The 25,251-nt window shown below is 43.2% G+C and overlaps 2 protein-coding genes across 9 annotated transcripts in view; one reads left to right on the plus strand and one right to left on the minus strand.

Annotated features, from left to right (window-relative positions):
- UBE3D (ubiquitin protein ligase E3D) overlaps window positions 1-14,896 on the minus strand; it is an 84,485-nt gene extending 69,589 nt beyond the window's left edge. For all 5 annotated transcript variants that reach the window (XR_008748073.1, XM_055810337.1, XM_055810336.1 and 2 more), the window contains exons 1-4: window positions 14,762-14,896; window positions 14,040-14,239; window positions 12,027-12,117; window positions 4,430-4,661 (exon numbers count right to left, since the gene is read on the minus strand). Coding sequence is in view for 4 of the 5 variants with exons in the window: in XM_055810337.1 (XP_055666312.1) it covers window positions 4,430-4,661; window positions 12,027-12,117; window positions 14,040-14,239; window positions 14,762-14,823 (585 nt within the window). In the remaining variant the exon portion in view is untranslated. The remainder of the gene's footprint in view (window positions 1-4,429; window positions 4,662-12,026; window positions 12,118-14,039; window positions 14,240-14,761) is intronic.
- Window positions 14,897-18,821: 3,925 nt separating this feature from the next.
- The window catches only part of DOP1A (DOP1 leucine zipper like protein A), a 68,079-nt gene continuing 61,649 nt past the window's right edge, over window positions 18,822-25,251 (plus strand). For 2 of the 4 annotated variants that reach the window (XR_008748113.1, XR_008748114.1), the window contains exon 1: window positions 18,906-18,920. The gene's annotated coding sequence lies outside the window, so the exon portion shown is untranslated. Of the gene's footprint in view, window positions 18,921-18,957; window positions 18,979-25,251 lie in introns of those variants that run through there. The other 2 variants (XM_055810706.1, XM_055810708.1) reach the window with 2 other exon arrangements.

Below are 25,251 nucleotides of genomic sequence, written 5' to 3' on the forward strand. Positions count from 1 at the left end.
AACTACTGGTTTATTGGCTTGGTTTATAAGTCCAAACTAGTCACTATCAACTTGCATATTGTAGCACATGCCTAAAAAATTAGTATTTCAATTTAACATAAATTAAACTGGTTGAGGGGGGAAATCTCCAAATTTATCTTTTTCTGTAACCTTTGTAAAAGATGGCAACAGTTCCCATGGATTCCAACTGGAGTGAACACACACGCACTCTCTAGAGGGCATAGTTTTCTTCATATTTCTTAGTATTCATATTTTAAAGTGTGTACAGTGATGACTCGTCGGACTGATGTCCAGAACAAAAAGTGGTGATCTGTGGCCTATCACATCACAAAATTCTTAAAACAAAATAAAAACAAACAAACAAACAAAAAGAGCAGCATGAAGTAAATCCAGTGGCCCTAGCTATCTCAGGTACACTTTTTGTCTTACAAATAAGTTTTGAGGTATGTCCATTACAGTCTGTCTTCAGAACCTGGAGTGTGGACTCTCAAGACTACGCAGATTTCCAAGCACAATTATTCTAATAAAAAATTGAATAATGAATTGTTAATTGAGTTATTTTAATTCAGGTGCCTTAAAGGACATGTAGTCTGTCATTAGATTGGTGATGAAAGAGATTATAGATAAGTCAAACAGACACTGGGCCAATTTTTCCAGTTACTCTATGGAAGAGTGTAAGTACTTCCTGCTGCAATGACAGGAAAGGAGTAAACAAGGGAGGTAAAGGAGTTATACACACCAGCCTGGATAATTAGGCAAGTTGTGCTTAGTCTAACAATCTGCACTAAAATATAACCAAATGCCAGATGATATATTCAGAAACAGCAGGAACAACAAAGGCAGTGATGATAAAATAAAGGAATACATAGTAGAAGACAGCAAAAATCGAACTAATTTAGATGATGGTAGCTAATCAAACCAGAATTACTAGTGAGATGCTACAAAAGAAAGGGCAAACATGATCTCTGAATGCATGAGCAACTGAATAGTTGATACGGATAAACAAAAAACCAGAACATCTTCAGAATTAGTGAGATGATTACTGAAAAAATGGATCTATAAAGTATGCTGAAATTTTGGAAAATGCTTTGGAAAACTACTACAAAAATAATTTCCAGAAAATAAATACACCTTAGAGATAAAAAGAGATACAGAGTTGCAATTCTTAGTGTGCATAATTTAATAGAAGGCAGCAAAGAGGATGATTAACCACTGAAAGAGATTACCAAGGAATGTGATAAAGCTTCCATCACTTGAAGTATCAAATCAATATTGGACATCTTTCTCAAAGCTATAGCTCAGACAGAACTGATGGATTTGATGCTGGAAATACCTAACAGACTTCTCTGATCTGTACAATGCAAATAATACAGTGAACAGAAAGGACCACTCTGGCTCCACAAAAACCATAAAAGCATCCCACATCAAATCTGAACTTATGATCACAAAGTCCTGCTTGCTCCTCACAAACCAGGAATCAAACTAAAAGCCCCAGGGAGCGCCCAACAGCCTTTGCTAAAGCTTCAGAGAGCTATGTTGGAAGTACATTCCCCTCATTATGGAGATCAGAAAAACATCTGGCTCATATATATGCAATCATCCCCTTTCCCATTTCCTACCTTTCTAGTCCTCTCAAACATACACAGTAAAATCACTTGCTTAACGTGAAAAGCAAGAGTAAGTAGAGAGGGTTTTGTGAAAACCGGTATTTGAGGTCGGTACAAATATTGCACAGCACAAGTATGTAATGTACAGTACTTCCTTGAAAGGTAAAACTTGAATATTTTTTTCTGACTACAGTTACAGGTGCTAACTGAGAATTGTGCAGTACAGTACCTAAAAAACATGGCTAAATCGTATTATGCTTCAACAGAAAAAGCAAGTTTTAGCTAGACTAATTAAAACAATATATCTATTTGACAACTTGCAGCTGCTGGCAATTTGTGGATGGAGGTGGATCACCAGCCTAATATTTTCTGTTTCTACTCCTAAGGATCCCTGATACGGTGTCAGGGAAAATATTTTCCCCCAAGAGATACTATTAGGATGCTGCAAGACCATGTGACATTTAAAAACTATGTTACACTGGAAGACTAATAGATGTGAAAAATGTATTTGCAATGGATGGATGCTGTCTTGGTCCCACTGGAGGCTGGAAAAGATTAAGCATCTCTGGTACGTTTCTGCTACTATTTTGGTCATGGGCAAACACTTCCGAAAGAACTGCAATGCAATTAAAAAAGAACTTTCATACTGGGGCAGACTGCAACAATATTCTCTGAAATGAGAACACTTATTCCAATAGCAATCTATCTTGCCTCTAACTTTCTATTACTCGTATTATGGAAGAATTTTCTGTTTCATTATGAGGGTTTTTTTCCTTATTAGTCCAGTTTCTGCTGGATCTTACAGTTTTGCTCATTTGCTTGGCAACCAAGTGATGCTGGAAATAATCAAATGCAGAAATAAGAATTCATTGCAAGCGTGAACGATGTAAAAAGAAGGATTTGACACAAACAAGGAAACAATTCTAAACCTCAATGCAAGTTTAAGGAAGAAAACATGAAAATTCATCCACTAAACTACTATTGTATGCCTCTGACAGCAAATAGCCTCCCTCCTCATTCAAAAAATCTGCTGTTATCCTGATTTGACCCACATCTCAGTAACGTCTTTGCCCCACATCCTTTTACCATGTTTCTGCCTCAACACCATCTCTCTTCTCACGAACGTTCTCTTTGATTGATTGAAGAAGGGTGCTGGGTGGACTGCTCCCCTGTCTTTGGGCTGCAAAGCGAACTCCATGCACCCTGCCTCTTCCCGTCTTTGTTCCCACTGTTCTAAGATCTCTTTTGAGGCTATTGAAATATAAGATAATTCATTTTGGGAAGCTCTGGCAGAAGCACTGCCCTCTTGGAAATTTGGAATCTTTTGCTCAGCCTCCTTCTTAAGGATACTTAGAAGAAATAACTCCAATTGCCACAGAGTTAATCCAAATTAATCTGCTTCTCTCACGCTGATATCCTTTCAGGGTATCAGTTCTTATTTTCCCCTCCCCATATTCTGCTTCTCAAAGAACAATGGAACAAGAAACCAGTGGGACCACAGATGCAAGACTTGCAAATAAGAACTGTAGGACAGAACTATTCCCCAAGCAGATGGCTCACTTGGATGCATTGCACCAGCAACCGTTGAACTGTGAGAATCCCAGCGATTTAACTGTGGATAATACAAATCCCTAATGACGATAAGCAGCAGCAGCAGACAGGAATCAGGGTCTCTGGTGTTACTTCTCAGCAGATTAGAAGTTTCATGTTGGGAATCTGTACACAGCAAGTCATCAGCTGTTACAGATACAAGTTGCCAAGGCAGCAATCGTTGCCATAATTGCAGGATTTCAGTAATTAGGTTTAATATATGGTATTGGAAGCAAAGATGGTATCTGTAGGCCCAACCTTTGTCAGCACAAATACAGACAAGCAGCAGATTAACAGAAAAGGCTTTATGGAAATGGCTTTGATGACCTAAATTCCTGGATCTTCCTCTGGTAGAAGAAAATATTATTGCTTGAACTTTTATACAAGTGCTAGACTTCTAAGATAAGTAAAGCACTGAATTTTCTTTCTTCATGGGTTTTATCCCACCATTGAGACAGTATCCCTAAAAATTTTTCTTTTTTCCTGGCAACAACAATTTTTGATGTTTCTAAGCCAAATGATAGCCTCCTTCCTAGAGACTCAGCTGGTGGATATATCCTCTCCTGGAACAACTCAGAAACATCAATATGAACAGTTGTAACTTGAGGTGGCAGGTCCCTTTCACTAGACAAAGCAGTCAAACAAACTCAATTTCCTTAACTGTATTCTAAGAGTATAAAACACTTAAATCCAGCCACAAAACACATTCTGATTTTTCCAAGTCTTTCTGAAGCTACAAAAAAGAGGAAAGAAAAAAAAAATCACACCTTCCTTTGATCATATTTAAGGCTATGCATCCAGTCATAGTTTGAGAAGAAAAAGCATTGTTAGTCCAGTTTCCTCCTCGTTCTTCACTCTACTACCCTTTGACAAACACCTAACCCATTACAGTTATTACCTTACTAAATGCTGATGTTCTTCACTCAGGACATTTTTGGTGGAAATATTTGAGTTTAAAACTACACAATTAAACAGTTTCTAATTCAATTTATAGAAAGACGTTCTTGCGTAACTAGGTCAATATCAAGACTATGGTGCATGCTTTAGAAAATGTAAATCATAGTTTAGAGTATTTTCTGGCTTCTGTACAACTGAAGGTCAACAACTTTCTATGACCTTCAAAACAGCTCTGTAATACACACAAGTTAAATAAACCGGTGACAAAAAAGTGTTTTACAACTAAAAAAGTGCAAATACATTCACTTAAGAATTATTCAAACAAAATACTTTACCAAGTTGGAACCACTCTGAGAAGCATGGTGTCCACCCACTGAGCAGCACATGGGAGATTCAGACACATGTGATTCCTTTCCTGAATTCAACAGAAAAAAAGTGTCTCCAAGAAAACAGTCATCATGCTGAGGGTGCAAAGTGCTTCTGGCAAAGGGGTTAGGGTGACAACACCACTCTTCAATTAAAGCACTCCAATTTTCACTTGGTAGAGGAAGAACTCTGAGAAATTTCCTAAGAGGGAAGAAGAAAAATATATTTCAATATGTTACATTCTTTTCGAAGACACTAGAAGAGAGCTTAGATGCCTTACAAACAGCAGGGGCAAGTATGGCATTTTCTCAAAAGGAAGTGCTTGACTCTCCTTTCAGTCAAAGGCACTTTCTTTGGGTGAATTCTGAGAAAGCAATAGCTGAGTGTTTCCTGCCAAGTCTGTGATGAAGCATTTCCCAAGGGTGAATCTCCAATGATTGTAAGGCAGAACTTGGCATAATCCTCTCTTGAAATGAATCGCACAACAGTTCTACCCAGTCATGAAAAATGTAACAATGGGCATTTTGCAGTTATACTTATTATTACTTTTTGTAAAGTTCCCTTGTACCAAGTGTTGATATAAAAACAGAAACAGACTGATGCCACAGCAAGTGAAAACATGTCCTTTGAAGCCCTTCAAAGTCAGATACCAGACTGACAAATCTAAATCCTGAGAAAAATACACAGTATATCTTACTTTTTTTAAAAAAAAAGGGATAATGCAAATTTAATTTAGATTCAGATTAAACTTTCAGAAGTCACATACAAAAAATTCCAAATCTTTCTCCTGGGCAGTTTTATCAACCAAGGAGGCTGCTCCAGCCAATTCCAGACTTTGCTTCCATTATCAGTTGTATGAGGTTCATGTGGACAGGCTTTGGTAGAGCAGGGACTACAGAGATGGCTCCTGTGAGAAGCTGCTAGAAGCTTCCCCCGTGTCTGATGGAGCCAATGCCAGCTGGCTCCAAGACAGACCTGCCGCTGGCCAAGGCCGAGCCCATCACTGATGGTGACAGCGCCTCTGGGATAACATATTTAAGGAGGAGGGAAAAAACCTGCCTACAGCAGGAGCTAGGAGTGAGAATATGTGAAAGCAACAACCCTGCAGACCCCCAGGCCAGTGCAGAAGGAGGGGAAGCAGCTGCTCCAGGCGCTGGAGCAGAGATTCCCCTGCAGCCCATGGTGCAGCCCACGGTGAGGCAGGCTGTGCCCTGCAGCCCGTGGAGATCCATGGTGGAGCAGATATTCATCCTGCAGCCCGTGGAGGACCCCACGCCAGAGCAGGGGGATGTCCCAGAGAGGCTGTGACCCCGTGGGAAGCCCACGCTGGAGCAGGATCCTGGCAGGACCTGTGGAGCCATGGAGAGAGGAGGCCACAATGAAGCAGTTTTGCTGGCAGGGCTTGTGACCCTGTGGAAGGGACCCACACTGGAGCAGTTTGTGAAAAGCTGCAGTGCATGGGAAGGACTTATGCTGGAAAAGTTCGTGGAGAACTGTCTCCCATGGGAGAGACCCCAGGCTGGAGCAGGGCAGAGTGTGAGGACCCTCCCCCTGAGGGGGAAGGAGCATCAGAGACAGCATGTGATGGACTGACCCCAGCCCCATTCCCCATGGCCCTGTGCTGCTGCAGTGGGAGGAAGCAAAGAAAACCAGGAGTGAAATTAAACCCAGGAAGAAGAGAGGGGTAGGGGAAAATTGTTTTTAAGTGTTGCGTTTATTTCCCATTATCCTACTCTGATTTGAATTATAATAAACTAAACTAATTTCTCCAAGTTAAGTCTGTTTTGCCTGTGACAGTAATTGGTGAGCGATCTCCCTGTCCTCATCTCAACCCATGAGCCTTTCGTTATATTTTCTCTCCCCTCTCCAGCTGAGAAGGGGACTGACAGAGCAGCTTTGGTGGGCACCTGGCATCCAGCCAGGGTCAACCCACCACATCAGTGTTGCTCTTAATTTATTTTCTTTGGCTACATACAGTGCCAGAGGATTTTATTAGCCATTATTTGGAATCACTGCTTTAAGTCATAAAATATACTCTTAAAGCTATAATATATATGTGTGGCTATATAAATACCAGCTTGGTCATTATGAGTGAGCGGTCAATGCTTTCCCGCCTACAGTTCCTATAGCTAGTCTGTGGTGCCATCACATGTGGTTTTCTTAAGAACATAAAAGTATTGATGGATACTGTCACTTTCTTTAATCTGTGTTTTCTAGAAAACTATTGCACTGGGCAGAAATTCAGCCCCTTTATCAAAACAACAGGCAATGGCTTTAACGGTATGCACCCCTCCAACAATTTTTCCTAGATGCACTGCTTGTTGCAGAGCTGCACTTTCTGCTGTGTTTGTTTAATTTTTTGCCTAGTTTCCTTGAATGCTCTCCTTTTATTCCCTTATTTTCTCTGCTGTTGCCTGAAACCATTACATAGAGCTCCCTGATTCTACTACTTACTTAAAATTTGCCAATACAACTTTGCTTATGGTGCTACTTTGTAAATAAACACACAGCTGCCAAGTCAAGTTACACATTCTCCCTTTCTTGCAGTTTACAGAGTATACTTTTCTGAAGATGCCAGTTCTTCCTATTATAGTTTCTGGTGCCTTTTGTGTTGTTGGGTAGGTGAAGTACAATCTTCCATAAAAACTCCTTTCTTTTTGGATCGACAATACATTTTAAACTGTGCTTGCCCCACCTGCAGGTGAAACTTGGAATAACTCTTCCTCCGACCCAGCTTTATCATAACGAAGATCAACTCTTGGCCTAACCCATCACTGTCCTCACATCCTGTGGTCTTACAAATTGCCTGAGATATAACCACAATTCTGCCGTGGTGGGACATTAATACCGGTGTTGGCCTAATGATTAGTTTTAGCCTTGTCCAGTTAGTTCTAATGCCTGGACTCAGGCTGAAAAAAAGAAGTCTTTATTCCTGTGCATTGTTCTTCACACTACAGCAACAAAAAATTGTATTGCTCAGCAATGTTTTTTCAAGTGGTACATACAGGGGGAAAAAAAAGACAGAGGTTATCTTAAGCTTCAGATTAGTGCTGTACAGTCTAATTAAATTACCCTTTCTTTACCCTTACAGTCTAGAGCATCAAGATCTTGAATTCTTGTCCAACAAAACCAGTTGTTCCAGCCAGTAGGAATTTCCTAAACAGACTCCTCCTAACTTTGAGCTATACAGAAAATATAGGATTTCCACTATATTTTAGGCTCTTGCCATTCATAGGTGGAAAGCCATATTCTGGATTACTAGAAGTGAGAAAGTGTAATACTCATTGAAACGTAGTTTTCTAGAAAGAAAAAAAAAAAAAGGAAAGGAAAAGATACTTGAAGTTTCCTGGGTGCTGACAAACTTGAGGCTGCTAAATGCAGTGATAAAACCCAGCTAACAGGAGGACTTATCTCCCCAAACTTGCTAATAACAACTGACTTTCCACTTTAGGCTGCCTTCACAGTCAGAGAGCAACACACACTTCTTAGGTTGGGACCTTTAAGAGAAACTTCCTCCTTCTGAAAGTGTCTAATATAGTCAGGGTGAATATCCTTCTGGAGGCAGTTCTCTGTCTCCAAACAGGAAGCCAAGGTAATTAACTTAGTTTTAAAAAGCTAAAAGTTAAGCAACAATCTAAGAATTCTCCCATAAGGATGCAATTCTTAGGTGGGCTTCCATGCTACAGTAAGTATTTGACCATAAAGATCCTTCTAAGGCTGGACTAAAAAAAATAATCTCTAACACAATTATTAACCAATACCCAAGGTCCCAGTAATATCATCATATCTACAGAAAATTCCAAAAACTGGAAGTAAAATGAACTTTAGACTTTTAAATACAAAGGCTTAAGTATAACACTTCTGTTCCGTTAGAGAAAAAGAGAAAGAAAAAGGATCCAACTGAATTTCTTTAACAGCAGTCTTCCTTATTTACTTACTAAAAAATCTTGGACAGCCAAGCTTGACAGTTAGTTGTCATGCTTAAGGCTACGTATGTAGGAAAAGTGTAATCAGAAGATCTCCCTTGCCATCACCTTTTCCATAGAATACTTACATAATACAAATTCTTAACATTTGGACTAAGGAAAACATTTATTCCTTAACAGTCAGCTTATGCAGTTTATTTTTCAAAACATTCAGTCTTGTATTGGGTTTGCATGGCAAGGTTTTGGTAGCAGGGGGGCTTACTGAGGTGGCTCCTGTGAGAAGCTGCTAGATGCTTCCCCTATGACTGATGAAGCCAAAGCCAGTCGGCTCCAAGACAAACCTGCTGCTGGCCAAGGCCATGCCCATCAGCAAAGTTGGTAGCACCTCTGAGATAACATATTTAAGAAGAGGGAAAAAACCCAACTGCATGACAAATTGCAGCGGTGGGAGACAGGAGTGAGAATATGTGAGAGCAACAACTGCAGACACCAAGGTAAATGAAGAAAGAGGGGGAAGAGGTACCTCAGGCACCAGAGCAGAGATTCCCCTGCAGCCCGTGGTGCAGCCCACGGTGAGGCAGGCTGTGCCCTGCAGCCCGTGGAGATCCATGGTGGAGCAGATTTCCACCTGCAGCCCGTGGAGATCCATGGTGGAGCAGATTTCCACCTGCAGCCCGGGGAGGACCCCACGCCAGAGCAGGGGGATGCCCCAGCGAGGCTGTGACCCCGTGGGAAGCCCACACCGGGGCAGGGTCCTGCGGGACCTGTGGCCCCTGGAGAGAGAGGAGCAGGTTTGCTGGAGCAGGTTTGCTGGCAGGACCTGTGGACCCGTGGAAAGGACCCTCGCTGGAGCAGTGTGATCAAGGACAGCACCCCCTGGGAGGGACCCACGCTGGAGCAGTTCCTGAAGAGCTGCAGCCCGTGGGAAGGACTCCCATGGAGAGGTTCATGGAGGACTGTCCCCTTGGGAGGGACCCCAGGCTGGAGCAGGGCAGAGTGTGAGGACCCTGCCCCTGAGGGGGAAGGAGCAACAGAGACAATGATGAACTGACCACAGCCCCCATTCCCCATGTCCCCCTGCACTGCTGGAGGGGAAGGAAGTAGAGAAAATCAAGAGTGAAGTTAAACAGAGGAAGAAGGGAGGACTGGGGGGGAAACTGTTTTTAAGATTTAGGTTTTATTTCCCATTATCCTACTCTTATTTGATTGGTTATAAATTAAATTATTTTTTCTCCAAGTCGTGTCTGTTTTGCCTGTGACAGTAATTGGCGAGTGATCTCTTCCTGTCCTTATTGTGACCCACGAGCCTTTCATTATATTCTCTCCCCTATCCAGCTGAGAAGGAGAGTGATAGATGGCCTTTGGTGGGCACCTGGTGTCCAACCAGAGTCAACCCACCACAAGCCTTCAAGAATTTCTTCATGACAGAAATAAAGCCTTAAAGAATTATTTTATATATGAGCTATACTCAGCCTAACTGGAAGGAGAGCAAGAAAAAAGAAAGTATCCCAAATTCTTTGCAGATCTTAAATCAAGGAAGAAAAAAATATCTAATCGCTTCTTCTGATGTCGGTAATGTGGGGGTAATGGAGAAGCAACAAAGAGGATAACCCTAACCTTTGAAGTGCTAACAGATTCATGAAAATAAACAGACTAAGTCAGGGGATTTCAGAAAATGTATGGAGTCCATTTTGTTGCAATAAGGAAGGATCACTTACAATTAAACCATTCCCAACATATTTCTCTAATCTAGTCTTTAAAAGGACGGCTTCCTATGCAGTCTCTAACAGTAAAAAATAAGCTTTAGAATAGTTCTGTTTGGGGGGTTTTTGGGGTTTTTATGGTTTGTTTGGTTGTTTTTTTTTTAAATTGTAACCTAAATTCTTCTTGCTTCAACTGAAGACTACTGCCACCTTCTTTGCAGCAACTTCTTACATATTGGAAGAGCCTTAAATCTTCACAGCCTTATCTAAATTAAATCCCTTTTACTTCAATTTCTTCCCAAAGGTATCATTCTCTAGATCTCAGATTTTTCTTATTACAGACCTTTCCTAGTAATTCACACTTTACTAAGTTCGCCCTCACACAGTTCTGTAATTTCCCTTTGACCCCAACACCTGTGCTACCATTGTCACAGTCACTCTCCCTGCAGAGACCAACTCACTAATTCCGTAGCTACACGTACTGACTACACTACTGTCTTCCATTTGGAAGTGCTGGACCAGAATGTGTTGAATACACTGGCAGCCCAAATCTTCTACCCTTGTCTTAATATTTTTTTTAGTGATACCATTTGAGGGGCTCAGAGGTTCCCTGCAAGGAGAAATGCAAAATGAAGAGCCATGAACATGGCCTTCTTTTTTCTTTCTCAAAAATTCTGACTGCGTCATATTATAGGATGCAGAACCAAAAGATGTAAACTCTGTGCATATGAATTTGATGTGCTGAAATTCAGAGAACGCCCACTCAGAGATAAAAATATACAAGTGCAGTATGTTTTGAAAGCAAGTGTTACTAACTGGGAATTAGAAGTTTCATTACAAAATAAGAGGTATTACTAGACTTTCTGGTGAGACATTTCAGAAGAGAGCCAGGAAATCCTCATTCAGTTAGATTCAAGCCAGACATAAATCCCTATGTATGACAAGAAAGTAACGAGAGTTCATAGAATACACCACACTTGTATTACAATTTTAAGTATTAGGAGTGACATAGATTACAAAAAGTTGCAAGTGCATCTCTAACAATTCTTACAGATACAGCCACAGCTATCAAAATCGTTCATCAGCCAGAAAATGTGAAAACAAAGCAGCTTTTTATTAAAATTCTCATTCACTCTGCAGACTTTGTAAGGAACAGAGATAAGGCCAAGTACACAGCTAAGAAACACCTCCTGTGTTTCCCAAATTGAGCATCCCTGAACTATGTGGAGGCTGGCTTTGCTTAGCAGATAGAAGGGAGCTGTGGTAAACACTCTCTTTCCAAGGAGCCACTCTAAATACAGCAACATGACTGAAGGGAATTTACAAGAGACTGAGCAGAACTGAAGTGGACCCCCGATGTGCAGAGGGAGAAAGAAGTCTCAAATTTTCAGTTTTATTCCCTTCAACATAGCAAAGATGCCAGCCACTAACAGAATATAAGTATTTTTTAAATCAATGAAAACTATGAACACTTGCAATATTTCCAGGCCAAAATGTTTTATCTTTTTATTTGTACGGCAAAACCAGAAGCTATTATGATGAGTGCAAAGAGATTCCGTATGAGCAAAATGCACAGATCTCAAAGCAGAAATTTTGCACATAGGGAAGTCCAGCTACAAAAGGAAATGTCTTGCTCAAAACATAGCAGACCAGCAGGAAAGGAATCCAGATTTCCCAGCTACCAGGGCAATGCACCAAATTCCCTTTGTAAGGTACTTTTACTTTCTAGCCAGAAGGAAATCAAGAAGTAAATGAATGAAGAGTGAAAAACTGTTTCAGGTAATTTTGGTTTTAGTCATTCGTAGTGCTTCAAAATTGTTCTCATCTATAATTTTTTTAAAAATACCTTTTAGCTGTCTCTCTAAGTACACAAAACAACACGAATACCCATCACTATGGCGTTTATTGCTTTAAATACAAGACGCTGCAGCACTCACCGGTCTTTTACTATGATGTCACCACAGGACTGACAGTAAAAGACATAATTCTTCTGGGGTTTCAAGCTTTCCCTCAAAGTAAAAACGACATCTGTAAATAGAAGAAAACAGAGTAATCTTCAAAATTGTATAAAGTTTTCAGTCACTTGTACAGAAAAATCCTGCCAAATGCCTCAAACCAAAAAAAAAAATCTAACAAAGTGAAATGCTGACATTTTAAACACAACTTTAATTTATTTACCTGTAGAAGCAAGTACCTAGATTTAGGAAAAACTTGCCATCTCCACCTCATGCCCCATATTGCTCAGTAGGGACTGTACATGTGAGTAATTATTTTAAAGGTGCAAAGCCTCTCCACAGGGGAAGCCAAGATATTGATATCATTATGGAGATTGTATCAATTACAATCCAATGCCATTTTTTTGTATTGATATTTCTGCTAATCAGCATCTCTGCAATATGAGGGTACATCCCAACATGCAACACGAAACAGTCAAGGGGCGCGGGTGGGGCAGACAAGGACAGGACCAGTTTTAAATTTTCATGCAGGTAAGACAGCAGCCTCTGCGGTACCACCCAAGGAACAGATAGTGAGTAACACCCTCTGCAGGCCAGCAAAGCAAAAATGGTCTCACAAAAGCCAGCTCAGACAACTTTTCCAAATTAAAAAAAAAGCTATAAAAGTCTCTACAAATTATCAAATAACACTAGGTGGAAGAAAAGTAAAACTGTAAGCCTAGCTGTATGCAGCCTATGTTTTGCATTGTCCACTTTCTCAAAGTTAAACAATCAAAGTATGTTCTCAGCACTGGCATTCGGTATTTAAGATTTAGGTAGCAACCACAAACAAAAAGTACTTCAAAAGGTTCCAGAATTTCATAGGAGAGACTTCCAGTTTTGCACGCCAATATACAACATTAAAGGCTAACGAAGGTTACCCAATATATACATCAATGGCCATCTGGTTCACATAGATGTTCTTCATTGGTATGACTTCAAAGGTAAATTTTTTAAAACTTCATCCCTGATCTTTTGAAGTATGTCTCATTAATAAACACACACTAAATAATTTTTGTATAACTGAATTGTCAAAGCACATGTATAAATACAGATTCATATACAGAAGCAACCTCAGAATACCATACAATCACCAGAGTACTCCAGTGTGTTTCTGGTGCTGAAGCCATTCTTGTACATCACGTACTTTATTGGTCATTTCTACTTTAAAACCACAAAATGACAATTTTGTGTTATTTAATACATCTTTCTGTGTTACATCCTATTAAATGAATCTAAACATACTGACCTTGCATACTAGAATGAAAAGCAAGCACCAGCTATACTACCAGGCTTCCTACTTATGCGATCACACCCTAGACCTGCATTAGCATCATGGAAACGAAGAAGGTAACTTCGCGGATGTTACCTGCAACACTAACCTCTGCAAACCGAGGCTGTGAGAACAGTAAGCCCCAACACAAAAATCACAATCCTTTAGGATTAAGTGGTCGGTGACAACCTTAGCACCCTACCCTGGATGAATCGCATTACTTCATCTTCAGCTACCAAACATGAAATAGGAAGGAAAGAAAAGTATTTTGAAGCCATGTGGGAAAACACAGGGGAAGAACTGAGAGCGGTTCTCAAACTCCTACACAAAACACTTATTTAGCAACAGTGTTTCCCCTCTAGTATGTCACGTTTTGAACTTCTGATTTTTAAAGCCGACAAATTTATTAAATGTTATTAGCTCCTGTTTAAATCTTTAACTCAGAGCTAAAGAGAGTCTTTTAGGAAAAGCAACAGCATATGCACAATGCAAACCACGAACTCCAATTGGCCTGGGCCTGGTTTCGGGGTTTTTTTGCGCTGCAGAACCTACACTTCTGAGCCTGTTCGCACGTCCACTGAAAGCAGTAAGGTTTCCCGTAACCTGAAGCAGAGCAGCCTATTTTTTAAGCGACGTGCCGCGCCGCCCCCCCACCCACCGCCTAGGGCCCGCCCGGGCCTTACCGGCGCGGGGCGGCGGGCGGCGCAGGCCCGTGCGCAGGTGCAGGCCGCCGCCGGGGAGCCGCTGCAGGCCGCGGCAGGAGGACGGGGCCAGCCTGACCCCTGCCGGCAGCGCCGCCGCCTCGCAGCTCCCGCCACTTCTCACTTCCAGCCGTTCCGCGGCCACCGAAACGTCCACCGGCGAGCTGGGCCGTTCCGCCTCGCTGCGGACGCAAAGTACCGGGTTTACCTCAGGCTGGAGGCGTCAGGACGGGCCGGCCGAAGCGGGCGCCGGAGCTGGGCTACGCCTCGCCCGACGCAACGCGAACTCGGCGGCAGGCGGGGGGGACGCGACGGGAAGGCGGCGTGAGGGGGGCGCGGCGCCCGGCCGGCAGCGCGCAGCCAGCGGGACCGAGCCCGGGGGCGGCCCGCAGCTCCCCCGCGGCCCGAGCCGCGCCGGGGAACCCACCTACTACACCGGGGTCGCCCGCGGAGCAATCGAGAGAAATAAACGACCGCTCTCAGGAAGCATTTATTTGCACCGTAACTCTGGCTCTTCCGAGTCGCGTAAGAAGGGAAGGGAAGGGCAGGGGGAGGCGCGGTGACATACCCCGAGTTCTCCCCTCCGCCCGCTCCCAGGCTAAAGACGCTAAAAGCCCGACCCGCCGCCCCAGCGCTTCCCCCCGCCGGCCCCGGCCGCTCCGCACGGGTCGAGCGGCGGAAGGCAGGCAGCACCCCCGCACTACCGGATAACCAGCAACGCGCTCTGCGTCCCCCGCCTGATCTCCAGCAGAAACCCCCCCGCCATGCCGGCAGGGAAACGGCGCCGCCCGCCCGCGCAGGGAGCGGCCGCTCTTCCGCCGCCCGCCCGCCACAGCGCCCCCTACCGCTGGCGCCGGCGCCGTCCGGGTGGCCGCGGCGGGAAAGCGCGCGGGGTCGGCCGCCAGCCGCCCGCCACCTGCTCCGCGGGGTCGGGCCTCGGTCCCCTCCGGTCCCGGAGCCCTGAGGTCGAGGCCTGCACCGTCCGCCCGGGCAGCCGCCCCAGGACCCGGCTGGTCACACGGGGTTTTCTTAATGCCCAGTGTGAACCCCTTCGTGTGTCAACATCTGCCCGTCGTCTCCTGCCCTCCTAACCACGCCACCACCGCTGTGAGGAGAGCCTGGGTCCATCTTCTAGGGCACCTCCCTGCAGGCACTGGGGGCTGTGGCAGGTTCCCCCTGCGGAGCCATCTCACCTCACAGTGCTCCAGCGCCAACCATCCTGGTGGCATCCAGCATCTTGGCGCTGTTTATGGACACCTTCCCTGCAAGGGATGTGGGGGGAAGACAGGCACTGTCTCCTAGATGTGGTCTATCAAGCGCCAAGTAACGAGAGATAATCTGTCTCCTGGATCTGCACCAGGATGCTGTTGGCCCTTGTTGCTGCCAGGGCCAGGTCAGCTTGCAGCCCACCAGGGCCCCAGGCCCTTCCTCGCAGAGCTGCTCCCCAGCCGGGCACTCCTGCTCTCTACTGGTCCCCAGGGCTCATCCTTCCCAGGGGCACCAGTCCCCCACGATAACTAGGCAGTGTGAGATACAGGCTTCATTAGGTTCTATCAAAAGACTTCATCCACTGCTTTATCCTGAGCGGGTGGTCTGTAACATGTCTAAACCGAGGTGCCGCCCTCACTGGCTTCTCTTTTGACGATGACATGCATGCTCTGATCCAGCCCAAACAAGAGCTCCACATACCCAAGATGCTCTTTCACAGAGAGGGCAGGATCAGTGGCGCTCATGCAGATAAGCAGTTGGGGGTAGCAGGCTGAAGGACGGGCAAGCCTTGGCAATGTGCTTGCAACAAGTTCGATCCAAGCCTCTAGCAAGCATAAAACCCAGAGAGCAAGTCAGGCTGGCAGATGGGGTTCTCCATCCCTCCCAGCAGGGAGTCACCCACTACTCTTTTTATCTACCACTTTCTCATGGTGGTGCTGCTGCAGTTCTGGCTTGGTCAGCTGTGTGACTGTCCCCTAGCTCACGGGCACTGTCACCACTGCGTGCTTCATCCAGCACGCCACCCTCACAGTATGGAAGAGGCTGTCAATGGTCTGTATTTGACGACACCAAGGAAAGAAGCTTTTGCTTTGGAAAAACCTAGTCTTTTGCAATGTTAAGTGTTTACATTTGATGACAGTGACAAGACCTTCTGCAATTGCAGAGAGTTATTTGAAAACATGATCTGCAAAGCTACAGAGGCAGATCTGCACATGTTAATTTTATAGCAATTTACTGTCTAAGACATGATTACTTTGAAGTAATCTTAGTCCTGGGAGATGGCAAAACCAAGTAGATGCCTTAGGAGAGTCCCAAAGAAGTAGATGGCGTAAAGTTAGATTCTGCGAGAAAAATACGGCAGACAATAGTTGGCTGAACTGCCTCAGACAAGTATTTTTCCTTACAAAGCTTGAATTTGCTCAAGTATTCTAAGATGCAGACTATATTATCTACATGCCATCCTGAGGGTGGTGTTTGGGGATTTTTTTGTTGTTTGCTTTTTTAAGACGGAAAAATATTTAGTCCACATGGTGGCTTTCATTTCCAATTACTTCACAAACCAATGTACGTAAGGCAGGTTAAATTGTTCTGAGCAAGTAGGTCACACATCAAAGAGAATCCATGTAATTATAGGAGAATTGACTCCTAGTATTATTAGTAAAAGGACCTTGCGCCCTGATTTTACAAAGGCTTACACAAGGCTACAGAGTTATGAATAATCTTAAGTATTTGCAGGGTGTGAGCTTCATTTATTCAAAATTGTCTATTATAGGTTTCTCACCATTTCTGCAATGAAATAACTACACAAAAATTAAGGTTATTACCCTACAGAGCAAGTACACCGATCATAAGTGATGCATCTAGCTCGTGTTTTGACACCAATGTCATTAAAAGGAGACACTATTTAGGAATTGCTCCTTAGCGTGGTCACTTCCCGGTACTTCCCCTGCACCTCTGTTGCATTAGGGATGCTGAAGGGTACATGCCTGCCTATTTCCTTCAGTGTTCACTTACAAATGTGTTTGCCATCAATATTAATAATGTGTCCTTGAACCTATGGAAAGTGACCGAGTCCCCAGCCTCTGGCAGCAGTATGTTCTAGAAGTTCACAATTGGCTTTGCAGAAAGGCATTTTCTTTACATGTCGCAAAAATGATCTTCCAGTGTTTTCATGAGGTGCCTCCTCATTCTCATACGGCAGGATTTGGTTAACAACTTTGTATCTCTCATGATTTTGTACATCTCCGCCAATCCTTTCCCCCGCCTCCTCTCTCTCCATGCTGAGCAGTCCCAGCTGTTACTGCTCTGGCTGTGAGGCAGCACCATCCCTGCTCTGTGCCCTCCCCAACTCCTCTACATCCTTCTCGAGTTGTGCAGACAAGAACTGATGCACTAATCAACCTGAGGCTGCACCAGCCTTTTATACAGAAGCCAAACAACTACCTTTATTTTGTTCGCAATACTCTTCCCAATAACGCACAATGTTTGGCGGGGGGTGGTGTGTGGTTTTGATTGCCACTGCACATAAGGTTGATGAGACAATTTCAGAGCACTCTTTCAGAGCTCCGAGTTGTAACTGCCGCTACTAAATTCAGCAAAGGGGAAGCTTAGAAATCTAACCCCTTCACAGTGCAGGAGCATGTGAAAGCATGTAGTTACTGAAAGCACCATCACCTCTGTGAAGATCACTTTTAAACAGCTCCAAAAGCACCACCAACTCCAGTCGTGAATTAAATCTCCAATGCATTTCTAAGTATCTTCAAAGAAAAATAAGTGTAAGCGCACCATCTTAATTGGAAATACACAGCCTGTAGAGTCATATTGAATGCCTCAGAAAGCCAGTGGGAATTGTCAGCTTTCCAAAAAGTAACTGTTTCTCATCTACTGAATCCTGGAGTATTTAATGAGCAAAGGAATTGCATTTCCTTTATTGTAATGCTGGCTGTTAACATAAGTCACTGAGCAGAAGATTAAAAAATATTATGAGATTTTCCCCCAGCAGTATTTTAGAAACATTTACTCGTCTTTCAAAGTCTGCAAGATGTATTATATAAACCGAATGCACTTTTTTTTTTTTGCAGTTACTTAAGTCATCTATAACCGTAATAACTGTTTGTTATTATGAAGCCTGCTTAAATTTGAGAACTGTAACGATGACTTTGAAACTAAGAGTGCAGTTCAAGAACTGCACCCTTCATACCGTGGAACCGGCCGCTTGAAAATCCCTCTTGCAGTAAAAAATTCCTTTCACCGTTGTCCACATGCGCACTTCACACACCTTTCTGTGTAACAAGGCCTCCAGCATACTAACCGCAAGGTTTAGAAAAATCTGAATACAACCACTACAAACACAATAGTATTTTCTAAAGTTCCACTTGTATCCTGCTTTTACCTGCGCTGTATTCGGTGAACTATGTAAGTATGAGGCAAACCAAACACAAACACATACACATAAGCCCCTTATTTGCACCAGCGCGTGTGTGCCCACCGACACGGTTTCCCGCGTGTGCCGCGACGCAACCAGCAGCAGCGAGGCCCAGGTGACGGCCGCCCGCGGCCCGCACGCAGCGCCGCCTCTCGCTCCGCACAACGCGCAGGTGAGGCCGCGCAGCCGCCTCCCGCGCCGGGCCCCCGCTGCCTCCCGCTACCGGCGGAGGGCGGCCCCGCCGGGCGCTGCGCGCTCCCGCAGCCGCACACCCCCGCCCGGCGCAGGAGCGCGCCTCCCGCCCGCTGCGCCTTTCCGGCCGCGGCCCGCCAGGGGGCGCGGAGCGGCGGCGCGGGGCGGGCGAGGCGCGCCGCAGTGCATGCCGGGAGCTGTCAGGGCGGTGCGGGGGTGACGGTGGCGGTCGGGCGCTTCCGGCTCGGGTCGCTCAGGTAACGCCGATCGCCCCGACGACCCCTCCTCTCCCTCCTCCGCCTCCCCCCGCCGCGGGTAGGCTGCGGGGCCTGGCGGCCGCCGCTCCCCTCCTCCCTCCCCGGCGCCGCGCCTGTGTTGGGGAGGGCGCCGCAGCCGAGCGGGGTCCGTGCCGGGAGCCGAGCCGGCCCTGTCCCCTCCCCTCCCCTCCCCTGCCCGTGCCGGGCCGCGGGCACCGCCGAGGAGGGCGAGGGCCGAACCGGGCCCGGGCTGGCTGTGGGGGCGGGGGACAGGTACCGAGGACCTGGGGAGAGCGGTTAGCCTGTTAATTGCCCTGCGTCAATTAGCCTGTGGCACCTGGCTCGGCGACTGCCGCTCCGTGGCCACCCTGCGCTCGCCGGTGCTGTCCCTCGCAGCGCACGGCGGCCCGGGTGGGTGCCCAGGTTGCCTTACCCCCCCTCCCCGCCCCGGCACCTACCGCGGGCGCTGCTGGCCGGGCCTGGTTTCGCCCTTCTGGAGGGGCTTCCTCGGGGACCTCGTCCCGGCTGGGAGCAGGCTCGGCGTTCGGCTGCCACGGCAGTCCTGCTTTGACCTTGAGCGCAGGAGGGCTGTGGGCCTCTTTTGGGTCAGGTTCCTGGTGGCTGCCTTGCCTGCTTGGGTTGTTGCATGTGATGTTTGGAAGGATACGTGGGGCATATGGCTGTAGTTTGTGTAGTGCAGCGTTAAATTTCATCTGTTGATTCAGGGGTGGCCTTAAATCTTGTGACGCCCACTTGTAAAGCATAAATACGTGAGAATTTCTGGTGTTAAATGTTTTTTAGAAATAGCATTTGCATACCTGTAATAATAACCAGAAAAGCCTAAACAGTTTATCTCTTTAAGTATCCTAAAATATGCTGGCTGTGGGGTACAGGTTTTGATGAGCTTGTTCTGGGTGACTCAGTCCTTGTTTTTTCATTGCTGATTAGCAAGGACCCTTTCACTACGGGATCTTCTTTCTATATGCAGTAATGGTGAATTGTTACGGCTCTCAGGTTAACAGCGTAATGTGATACCTGAATTCCAATTATAGGAATGGGAAGGCTCTATCTAAACGGTAGTGGGCTAGATGCTTGCAGGTAACAAGAGGGCATAATATAAGGTTGAAGATCATGGTCTTTCGTTTTTGTTGCCAAGCCTTGGTCTATCTGTGTTACATACTTAGGCTGGTCTGGCTGTCAGATTTGCTTCTTTGTTGTTTTTTTTTTGTTGTTGTTGTTTTGTTTTGGTTTGTTTTTTTTTTCTTTTTTTTAAAATATTGGTAACTTCAAAACCAGGCTGAAATACAGTAGACCATTTGCAGGTCTAATAGCAGTGTGATGTCTAAATATTGTGGTTATCCAAAATGTATAGTCATTTTTAATATGACGTGGAGGAATGTCATGTGGAGGAATGTCAGTCTGAAAGCAGTCAGAACGTTAGCAGTATAATTCCCAGGTTTGTTTTAACTGAAATGAGAATAGGCACTTCTGGAATCTAAGCAACCTGTATATGACAGATGGGGAAGCAGAGACTGAATTTTGAACTTACTGAATGTCTCACTTTCCGGGCTTGTTGGTAGCACCTGTGACAGTGGATGTCTAAACAACATCTTGCTAAGACAAGTTATCCTATGTCTTCAGTTACTGGAATGGCTGTGCATTCGAGTGGATAGTTATGTTCACAAGTTAGGCCATTTTTATACCAGTAGTGCAAAAATACTGGTACACTGACCACTGGAAATACTCATCACGGGCACAGCAAGCTACAGGGGTAAGAATGCAGACGGTCTGGTGGGCTCAGCCTATATTCTTCTGCCATTGTTCTCCATTTGAATAAGGGGAGGATGCTTCCACCTGCTCTCTGCTGGCTTAGTTTGCTTGACTGGAGTTACTGCAGTCCACCTTTAGTGTATTCTTGCCTAGCTGGGAATGATTGCTTAGCTGGGCTGACTGAAAATGCTTGTCACTGTTCTACTTTTTTTCTTTTTTATTTTGGTGTTTACATTGTATTCAATATGTAGTGTGTAGAAGAGAACCAAGAAGAGGTATGAAGCATGTTGTAAAAAAAAAAAACTATTTTGGAAGTTGTTGAGAAAAATAGGAGATAGAAAAGAGATTAAACTAAATGATACCTCCTAAAGCGTGAAATGGAAAAATGGAAGTAATTTATTGGTATGCACATAAGTTGTCTTTCAGATTAATAATCATGTTGCCCTGACTTGTAGCTGAAAAGAAGTTGAATGATAAATAGAAACAGTAAGTGTTGCATTTCCCTCTGAGAGCTTGGGGAGAAGAAACACTGCAGGATGAACAATTTCATCCCAGTAACTGAAACAAGAAATGCGAAGAAAGCACCAAAGAGACTCAGTAAATGATTTCACTAGTCATCACATCCCTATTTTTATCAGAAACTTGTACTTCAATATAAGCATAAAAAATTATATAAAGCTGAGCAATGGTGCTTTGCTGAATTTGGTTTCTAGGATCACTTGCAAAAATGAAAGGGGATTTAACTTTATGTTTATGTGTTTTTCTGGCTTACTTCTGAGGATAAGGAGTGTGAACAAGTTTTGGTCCAGCCACCGTTTTCTAAACAGTCAGAAAATGATTCTGCTTTATAAATTCCTTTGAAATCTCTGCAGAATATGTGAAATTGGATGCATTGCAGAATATGACCACAATTTAGATAATGCATATACATTAAAATCAGAATAAAATGATATAAATTAATTAATTAATTTTAAATTTCAACCAGCAATATCTTAGGACCCTAGGGTATAATAACAAAGGAAGTTGGACAAAGTGTTGCCCAAATGCATTGTATTAAATGCTTACCTGAGTAAGGTGATGATACGGATATGAAAACTTCTGACATGTTTTTGTGAAAAGAAGTATCAGGGTTGTTTGGAGAGAGAACATTAAACTCTTTTGAAGCTACATATTATCACAGCAATGGGTATGGATGAATAAAAGGTTAATCTAAATTTTCAGTGTTAAAGTTATTGTAGAAAAATAATAAAAGTATAAATGATCAAGTCACCATTTATTTTTATTTTTTGCGTTAAGTTGGTAGATTCTATGTTAAACTGTGTACTGGAATATTTAAAGAGATGTCACAATGTGAAGGCACAGTGTTACCCTGCAAGCAAGGCTCCTCTCTCAGTAGAGTGCTGCAGGCATTTATGTAAGACAGTGAAACTGATATAGGTCCTGTTTTTGTCTACCAAGCCGAAAAGAATCCGGAAGTTGGCAAACTCTCCTTTAAAACAACCTATAGTACAAATCAAAGTTTAAACGTAGTACTACTGGTTAGAGATTTTCTTAATTGTTAAGTTTGCTATAGCTTGCATGTTTGTTTGTTTAACAAACATGTTGACAGTAAAAAATAAGCAAGAAGAAAAAGAATACCTCAAGATAAGTTTTCCATCAGTAAATGCTTGTTAAAGATCAGAAGAGCTGGCTAGTTAAAAAGGAATTCTTTTCAGGGAGGGTATAGTAACCGTTTGAAGGTATGAGGTTGAAATGTAAAAGTGAAAATAACCTGTAGTTTATTTCAGGAAACTTGTCTTGTTATTGTGCTCAGACAGGTGGAGAGAATGTAACTATTTGAAATTATGTACTTACTTATCTGTCATTCCTCAACAGAGAGGACAGTAGCCCCAAAGCCTAGTCAAGCCTGTGAGGCTTGGACAGTTCCACTGTGGACAGGAAAAGCACAAAGCTCACCGTGCTGACAGGTGGCACCAGAGCCATGGGGAAGGTGCAGTTGCACTGACATGGAACATACTCATTTTCTCTTTGGTAATGATTTTTCCAACCCACCAAACTTGTGTGCTTACTGTGGATTTAGCTATGTCAGATAAATACCTTCCATATTCTGTTTGGAGTTATTCAAGCAGCCTTATTTCTAGTATGCAGTCTTAGGATCTTTTTATGGAGGTGGGGCAACTGGTAACTGTGCTATGTTGCCTGTTTCATTGTGCATAACTGAAAAAGGCCCTACCAACCCAGGCGCAAGCTTACCTTATTCAGCAGGGCAACAGTCTGTTTTGCTCCAGGGAACAGTATGTGATACAATATATACAATGTTATAGTTAATTTCTGAGTAAGGATTTTGTGTTTCTGTTAGGCTCTGCATTGTCAAGGTGACTTATCGACTCCAGGAGGTTACATTTTTCACGTATTTAAAAAAATATAAAAATCTTAAATGTCATATTCTGCATTTGGGATTGTTGGGATGTCAGCCTGGAGACTGAAATGAAGATTATTGAAAAAAATGCCTTTACCCCAGTTGTTTACATTTCTTTGATGGATGCATTGCTGCTGTAATTTAAATTGGCTATAAAGATGGTAGCTCTGAACTGAGATGAAATGAAGTTTAAGGAGGAAACCTTCTGCAAACATGTCAAAAAAGTGCAGGTTAAATTCTAGGTATTCTTTTTGTTTTTCTCTCTCCTTCAAACGTGTAATTGAATAAGAGGTAAACGGCGATCAGTTCTAGATCTAGGTTGAAATATTAGTTGTTGAAATACAGTGGTCAACAAGGGGGAGAAGGGGACGAAGTAAGTGAGCATTGAAGGATAACTACAAATTCAAGGAAGAATTTCCCCATTTCTCTCTATGTTGTGTTATTCTGACTTAATCATCATTTTTTCTAAGTCATCTCTTTTTCTAAAAGACATTAGATATTTTGCATATTTAAAATAAGCATGGATGTCTGTAGTTTTGTTCATTTTAGATGTAAAATGCATGCTGATTAAGTTATAGTAGATAGATAATTCAGGAATCCTTTTTTTGCTAGAAAGGAAAAAAACATGGGAAAATAATATTTTAGGAAGAAGAAAATATTTTCAGTTCATGGTTGACCTGAATTATAATCAAGAAGATGCAAATCATCGCCTTTCATTTACTGAGTGATGGAAGTTCAGATCTGTGAAATCTGAATGTTTGATTTGATCTCAAGAAGGATGTGGTATTTTAAAAGTAGAACATTTAAGATTCCAGTGTTTATGTAGTGCAAGAGGACTTAACTGTGGAAGACAGTCGATGTTATGCTGTCATGCATATATATACAGACAACATATCACATTGTCACTGGAGCATCTGTTGTATGCCACTACAATGCTTTCATTGGCTAATATCTATTTATTTTGCTTTATTCATATTTTCTGGAATTAATTTTTAACTATTAGATGTGGTTAAAATACTTATTTGGCATTAAGTCAAAGTTTATTTTAACAGAGGAAACCTTTTATTGCTTTATTACAGCAGCACTTGGAGATCCCTGTAGTGAACAGGGCAGCTTTTCTCTTCATACTTTGCCACAAATGGTAAGAAGATCCAGAGTAGCATGTAGGCAAGAGTGCACAAGGGCTGGAAGAGAAGGGATCAGTAGTGTTCTGTTGGTGGGTCTGGAATCAAAATTTCAGTCTGGTATATCAAACTGTTTTGCAGTTCACCTGCAATATATTGAATAGCTGCAATAAAATAGAAGTGAGTAGAGAGGTTAAAATGCCACTCTAACTTTGTTTTTAAGAGGCAATTGAAAGAGACTTGTATTTACCAACAAAAGTAAGAAGTCTTTGGTCACTTTCTTCTCCCTCTGATAAACAGATAGACAAGATTTGATACTTACTTCTGAAAAAATATGTTCTATAGCAAATACATTCACTTGGAGATTGTTCATAATTACAAATTTGTTTTCTTAAACAGTGAACAGAGAAGTTGATTACTAAGAAGGCTTCTTGTAGATTGCTTATGAATTTTTAAGCTTGTTACTTGTTCTTTCTGAACTCATGTCTGGTATGTCAGGCTTCGAAATACCATAAAAAAGCAATAGAAGAAAGAACATTTTACATACCTTATGTATTTCCATTAGTCTATGTTCAGTGGTAGATTTAGAGTTTTATTCCAGTCATCTTTCTTTTGTGACTTCCTGTACCTGCAGAGGAAGTGTACTTAGTTTCTTTTTACTGACAATTTGGTTTTTGTGTAATAATAAACACAAATAATTAACATGTTTTGCAGATTCTAAAACCAGAAGGAGGGAGCTCATCCAGTTGGGTGCCTACTCTGACCTCTGTAGTTCAAGCCATAGGTTTTCTCTATTTAATTCTTGTTCGATGAGAATCACTCTCAGGAAAACATCTTGTGTTGATTTAGCAGTGATTGACAGTGTGGGTAACACACAGATTGTTGTGCTAATTTAATTTAATTTTGTCATGGAAAGGAATTTGAACACCTAAAGCAGTGTTGGTTTTCTGTGGAAAAATGTAATAACCTGTTTCCATTTGTGAATTTTGCCTGGCTGGAAAAGTGTACTGGGAAATTT

The sequence above is a fragment of the Falco peregrinus genome, chromosome 7, assembly GCF_023634155.1.
Source record: "Falco peregrinus isolate bFalPer1 chromosome 7, bFalPer1.pri, whole genome shotgun sequence".
Lineage (NCBI taxonomy): Eukaryota > Metazoa > Chordata > Aves > Falconiformes > Falconidae > Falco > Falco peregrinus.